The sequence below is a fragment of the Anomaloglossus baeobatrachus genome, chromosome 7 (assembly GCF_048569485.1).
Source record: "Anomaloglossus baeobatrachus isolate aAnoBae1 chromosome 7, aAnoBae1.hap1, whole genome shotgun sequence".
Classification (NCBI taxonomy): Eukaryota; Metazoa; Chordata; class Amphibia; order Anura; family Aromobatidae; genus Anomaloglossus; species Anomaloglossus baeobatrachus.
The window spans coordinates 216,219,592-216,226,380 of NC_134359.1; the positions used below are offsets into that span (position 1 = coordinate 216,219,592).

Here is a 6,789-nt window from a genome sequence, read left to right on the forward strand (position 1 = left end):
GACCAGAATCCAGACATTAAAAACGTTGGTGGAAGGGATAGGGGGGTAGGAGCGCACTCGGTATACTCACCGAGACTGTGTCATGGCGGTAAACTCCTCCTGGGTCACGCTATTCCCTTCCTGAGCTGACAATTGAATATTCACTGTTTTGCCCACCCACTGCTGTGTGTAATTGGTTGCAGTTAGACACGCCTTCACCCTGAGTGTCAGCGTGTCAGCTGACTAGGACCAATCACAGGCACCAGGACAGCCAGTGGGCGGGGAAAGCAGTGCAAGTGTCTTCGGGTCAGTATGGTGAGTGTGAATGTAGACAAACACATGCGGCCTGCTCCTGTTAGAAGAGTGTGAATGCGTGCGTGTGTGTCCCCCGCAAGTGTGACTCCGGCCTAAGAGAAACCGCATGCAGCTTTTTTTTTTTATTTAAATAAAAACAAAAGTGTGGTCCCCCTAATTTTCATCCCCAGCCAAGATAAAGCCAGCTGGGGGCTAATATTCTCAGCCTGGTATTTCCGCATGCATTAGATGTGACAATCCCTGTGCTTTACCGGCTCTTTTCGAATTGTCCTGGTGCTCTGGCAATCGGGGTAATAGCAGGGGTTAATAACTGCCCATAGCTGCTACTAAACCCTAGGTTTGTGATGGCACAAGCGTCTGAGATACCTGCATCACTACCTGTAAATGACAGTAAATAAACACAATCTATATGAAGTGAAAGCTGCAAACCAAATTCAGAGACATATGAACAAGCATAACTGCTTTATAATACATAAGGAATGAAAAATACAACTAGCCATATGAAAAATTGAGAAAATTGAAATGTGACATTGCATAACTGCTGAGGATTATTTGAAAAAAAGATATTTAGCTAATGTATTGATCAATTCATTACTGCCCCATACCTCTTCACGGTAATCTCTTATTTATGGGGTCCCTAATGAATTAATCAATACATAAGCTAAATATCTCTTTTGTTCAAATAATCAGCAGTTATGCAATGTCACAATTAAATTTTTTCAATTTTTCATATGGCTAATTGTATTTTTCATTCCTTATGTATTAAAAAGCAGTTATGCTTGTTCACATTTCTCTGAATTTGGTGTGCATCTTTCACTGCATATAGATTGTGTATTTTTTGCCTAGCACCCTGTTCACATTTATAATGGTGTATCAGCAGTCTTTTTTGATTGTTAGTAAATAAACACAGACCACAGAGAAAAATCTTTTATTTGGAATAATATATAAAAACACACCCGCTTTCACCACTTTAACCCCCCCCCAACACCATGCAGGTCCAGTGTAATCCACACGAGGTCCCATGCCACATCCAGCTCTGCTACATGTCACAGCTAGCAGCCATAGAGAACGACCGCCAGCTGTGATTGTAGTGATGACTGCAGGCAGACTCTATCACAGGCTTGGGGCGCATCTGCTTGCAATCAATCACAGACCGGACGGCCAGTGGGCGGGGAAAGCATGGAAAGCCAATGTATGTAAAGCGCTGTGGAATTAATAGCGCTACATAAGTGAATAAATATTATTATATATTATTATTATTATTTATTAAAGCTGTACCGCGTAGTACGGAAGTCAATGTGCGACCTGGAAGCAGTTTGCCACCATGACACCAAGTCTCGGTAAGTATTGTTTTCCTTATTTTTCCTTTAATTTCCCCAGTGACTAATCCTGATCATGCACCTGGGCATCTTTGAAATCCGCTCAGCCCTAAAGGAAATTAATTTGGCCTCACGTACTGGGGAGAAAGAGGCTCATCCTATGAGGTCACTGGTGGCATACAGGTTTTCTCAAAACTGTGTACCTTTAACTATTATGTGTCCGTTCGTGTGTGTGTGTGTGTGTGCTCATGTGCTTTCTGACTTTTTCCATAAGATGGGTTAAATTTATATTTTGATTGAAAAGAGGGTCTTTGCTTTTTTTTTGTCTTTTATTTTTAATGTTGCATAAGGGGGTGATTTTAATTTGTTTTCTTTAGCTTATAGCTCCTGCAATCATTCATGAAACCTGGTCCAAACACTGACTGTAGTTCTCCGATCTAATCTGAATAGCCTCATATATGTGATGGATAAATCTGCACAGCATGCGCTATCATCCATGTATATTTTGTCATACATCTCATGAACAACACTTTTTTTTTTTTTCTGAACAATCCCTTTTTAACATAACTTTTAGTATTTAATCAATTAATCAGTCTTTCTTCCACTTCCAGAATGGAAAACCCCAACTTCAGAGACGCGCTGAAATGCTCCATCTGCCTGAGCCTTAATACAGATCTCGTATCATTGAGATGTGGACACTTCTTCTGCCGCTCATGTATTGTGAGTGCGCTGAATGTACATGAGAAGGCTGAAGTGTGTTCCTGTCCTGACGACAGAGCAACATATCTGGGTTGTCCGGCCCTGGAGAAGAACCAGAAGCTGGAGAATATAGTGGAGCATTTCTCATCTAATCAGCCTCAGATGGAGGAGACCGCAATCTTCTGTACTTACTGTACAAAGTCTACAGTCCCTGCTGTGAAATCCTGCCTGCAGTGTGAGAACTCTTTATGTAATGACCACCTGACAGCCCACAATAAAACGATGGGTCATATATTAACAGAACCTACTAGCTCCTTTGGAAACAAAAAATGTTCCCTCCATAAGAAGGTTCTAGAGTACTTCTGCCCGCAGGATGCGGCTTGTCTATGTGCATCTTGTTGTCTGGTTGGCGTACACAGAGGACACCAGGTGGAACTTCTAGATGAGGCTTCTGAGAACAAGAAGAAGAAATTGAGGGAATATCTGGATGAAGTAAACCAACAAAAAGCAGAAATTCAGAAAAGAATCCAGAATCTGCAAGATCATATGAAAAGTGTCCAGGAGAAAGCTTCTGATAAGAGGAAGAATGTCACTAAGATATTTATGGATATTAAGGAGCAACTTGAAATGGCAGAAAAGAAAGTGCTGAGCGAGGTCTCCAGACAGGAGGAGAAGATTGTTTCCCAGATATCTCATCTGATCAAGAAGCTGGAAATACAGGCAGATGAGACATCCAAAAAGATATGTCACATGGAGGAGATGTGTTATGTCACTGACCCAATAAGACTCTTACAAGAAAGTGACATTACAGTGTGTAGAAATGGAGGTGATGAGGACACAGGGGAAGATGGAGAGGTCAGTTCTGAGGAGGATCTAGATGAGGTTCTGATCTCACTGACCTTACACCAATCTATGAGGGAAATTGTCACTAATGTAACATCAGAGCTCAGGGTCCATGTCCCTGACATATTGCTGGATGTGGACACTGCCCATAGAATGGTGAAGATATCAGAAGATCTGAAAACAGCAACCGGTTCAGAAGAACAGGAGAGACCAGAATTACCGGGAAGATTTGTGACTTACCCCCAGGTGTTAAGCAGATGTGGCCTCTCTTCAGGACAACATTACTGGGAGGTAAAGTGGAATGAGATAGGATTATGTGGCATTGGATTGTCCTATCCCAGTATAGAAAGAGAAGGAGATGAGTCTGCTATTGGAGATAATGATAAATCTTGGTGTTTGGTTATGTGTGATGGAGAATATGAAGTTTTATGCAACTCTTATGTACTAACCCTCGGTATAAAGCCAACATGTCCAAAACTTGGAGTCGTCTTAGACTATGAGGCTGGGCGTCTGACCTTCTATGAGCTGTGTGACCCCATCAGACATTTACACATCTTCACCGCCTCCTTCACTGAACCTCTACATGTTGGCTTCTATTTGGATGATGGTGCCTCTTTTATAATAAGCTGAGGCCAAGACAAAATGTTAATGGGTGATTTGTCCAGTTGTTTCATGTCTCAACTCTGATGTACAAACCCTCGGGGTAAAGCAAACGTGTTCAACACTTGGTGTCTTCTTAGACTGAGGCTGCGTGTCTGTCTTTCTATGAGCTGTGTGACCCCATCACACTTTGCACACCTTCACCTCACTTTACTTCACCTTCACCTCACTTTACTTCACCTTCACACCCCAACATGTTGTCTTCTATGTGAATCCTGGAGCCTCTGTTACAATAAAAGGTGTGTGTGTGTGTGTCTTGGATATCTGAATGAGGCCTAAAGCTGAGTGTCCCCCCCCCCCCACTTCTAAAGGACCAGAGAATGTGACTGTTTCCCTCTAGTGATTTATCTTCTATGTTTCATGTGTAGTCCAGGAAGGCTCCCAACATACATGCTAAACAGATTTGTATGATGTCTTCTCTATGGCATCAGTCACAAACCTGTATGTATGGCTGTAATTTCTGTATGACTGGTTATCAGTGAAGCTTTTTGGGATGAGTGAGCACTACTAAGCTTGGGTGCTTGGTTCTCATAATGACCAGTTGGATCCTCATACGGGTGTGACTTGAGTACCTAAGTAAAATGGAGGTTGAGCATTTTTCTGGGAACTCTTCCAGAAAAATGCTGGAGTCCCCATTTACTTCCATTATACTTGTTTACTCTAGTTGTGCCCATTTGAGCCTCAAACTGTTCGTTAAGAGTACTGAGAACGGTGGTGCTCGCTCATCACTATGGACTACATCTTTTGATTTAAAAAAGTTGATGACTCTAAAATAGTGAATGGTCTATGGGGCAGGGAATTGTAGGAGTTCTGCTCTGCAGCATCGGGAGCTACTAACCACATACTACTTTGCCATTCCTTATAGAAAATGTAATATATTGGTATGATTGATATCTATACGGTCTATTTTGTACAAACAAAAAAAACTAACTTTTTTTTCTCTACCTTGTGCCGCTGTGAGAGCAGGCATTAGAACAAAGGGAGGGTATTCACTCTGAGAGACTGTAATGCTTTACAATCCTGGTGTGAGCTGGGTGTAATGCTCTGAAAATTATGACCAGGAGTAAATATATAAAATATTGCAGAGATAATGAAAGACAGTCACATGGTGGAGGTCGGCCAAATGTGTTCCATTGTTCTAGTTCCCTCATTAATGCAAAAGAGCCTTGTGGTCCTTTTTGTCTCTCAATTTTATTACGGTGTTGCATGTTTTCTATGGTTCTATTTTGTCTTCTAAATATACCTTTTTTTTTTTTTGTAATATATAAATATATATATATATATATATATATATATATATATATATATATATATATATATTTCATAAATTACGGAAACATTAAAATTTTAGAACAGTTTATACACTGACAATTCAATATATGGACAGTTTTATAGAGTAAGGATGAGCAAATCACCAACAACTTAAACTTATGGTCACAAGTCTGTACATGGCCTAGTTAGTAGTGATGAGCTAGATTCCTTTCTCAGGTACTCGTAATGAGCAGTTAGATGCTTGCATAGACGTGACCTGCCCTAGAGTATAATGTTGAGTCTTCCACCTGAGACCACAAATCACCTGAGTGAGGGCACCACTGATCACTTCAGTCACTCGGGAGACTTGCTGTCACAGTTGAAGGACTCCAGCTGTGGCCACCAGCGGGTAACCTGAGTGACGTCACCGCTGATAGCGCGACTCCCTTCAGTTGCTCTGTGGATCTGACAGCTAGCGATCGTGCTCTATGGCCGCTCGCTGTCAGCTTCCGATGTAGCAGAGCTGAAAGTGTCATGGGACCTAGTGTGGATTACGTCAGACCTGGAGGGCTGTTCGGAGATTAATAAAGTGGTAAAAAAGGGTGTTTGGCCTTTAATTCCAAATAAAGGATTTTTTTTGGGTGTATGTGTTTGTTCTCTTTCACTTACAGGTAAATCATGGAAGGTGTCTCAGACACATGCCATGATTAACCTAGGACTTAGTAGAAGCTATGGGCTGCTGCCATTAACTCCTTATTACCCCGATTGCCATTGCACCAGGGCAATTTGGGAAAAGCCGCATAAGGTCCCGAGACTTGTCGCATTTAATGGATGTGGCAATTCCGGGCGGCTGCTGGCTGATATTTTTAGGCTGAGGGGGCCTCCCTAGTCTGAGAATACCAGCCCCCAGTTGTGTGGCTTTATTTTGGCTGGGTATTATTTGGAGTGGGTGGGTGGTGTAATAGACCCGATATAGACCTGCCCACTGGCAGCTGTGATTGGCTGCAGTGAGACAGCTGTCACTCAGCGTGGGGGCTCGTCTGAATGCATGTAATCATAGGCATCGGTGGGCAAGGAAGCAGTGAATACGAAATGGTCTAATGAGTGGCCGGCATTTTCAAAAGAGAAGTTGCATGAGCTTTGACAGCTGGGCAGCGCTGCGTCGGTGATCGGTGAGTATGAGGGAGGGAGAGAGACCAAGACCGACCGACAGAGCGACCAAGAGAGTGGGTGGAAAATGTAACCAAACCGCACAAAAGAAGTGACTTGTTGCTTTTTGAAACACATCGATTTTGGCAAATATTTGACATCCAAAACGTTGCGTTTCAAAAAGCAACGTGCGCATGGAATTTGCAGACTTCTCATACTTTGCTGGGGATGCAGTTAAATGCACCTGTGCGCACACAGCCTTACTCTATCCTACCACTGTCCTCTATATCTTCACTCCATGACACACAGTGCCACCGTTTTCTACAATGCCACCCTCGCATGAGCTATTGATTCGGTTGCTTCTCTACTGCATGGCAGAGCGAGACTAATCAATAGACAACTCTGGCACAACAGCCTCACTAAAAAGCTTCAGCAAGTGTTGAGGGCTGAGCGGCGGTAGAAGAAAATGCATTTCCAGGAAGACTTCACTACATTCAAAAATGCAATCCACACATTTCATTCGGCTCTCACCTCTGCTAAACACCTCCAACCTCCCTCATATCTGCAGAAGACT

General features: G+C 42.6%; 1 protein-coding gene across 1 annotated transcript; it reads left to right on the forward strand.

The window, feature by feature from the left end:
- The first annotated feature begins 2,225 nt into the window (after positions 1-2,225).
- On the forward strand, positions 2,226-3,785 carry LOC142246075 (E3 ubiquitin/ISG15 ligase TRIM25-like). The gene has a single exon (XM_075319091.1). It carries the CDS (start codon positions 2,226-2,228, stop codon positions 3,783-3,785), a length of 1,560 nt encoding a protein of 519 aa, XP_075175206.1.
- Positions 3,786-6,789: the final 3,004 nt, after the last annotated feature.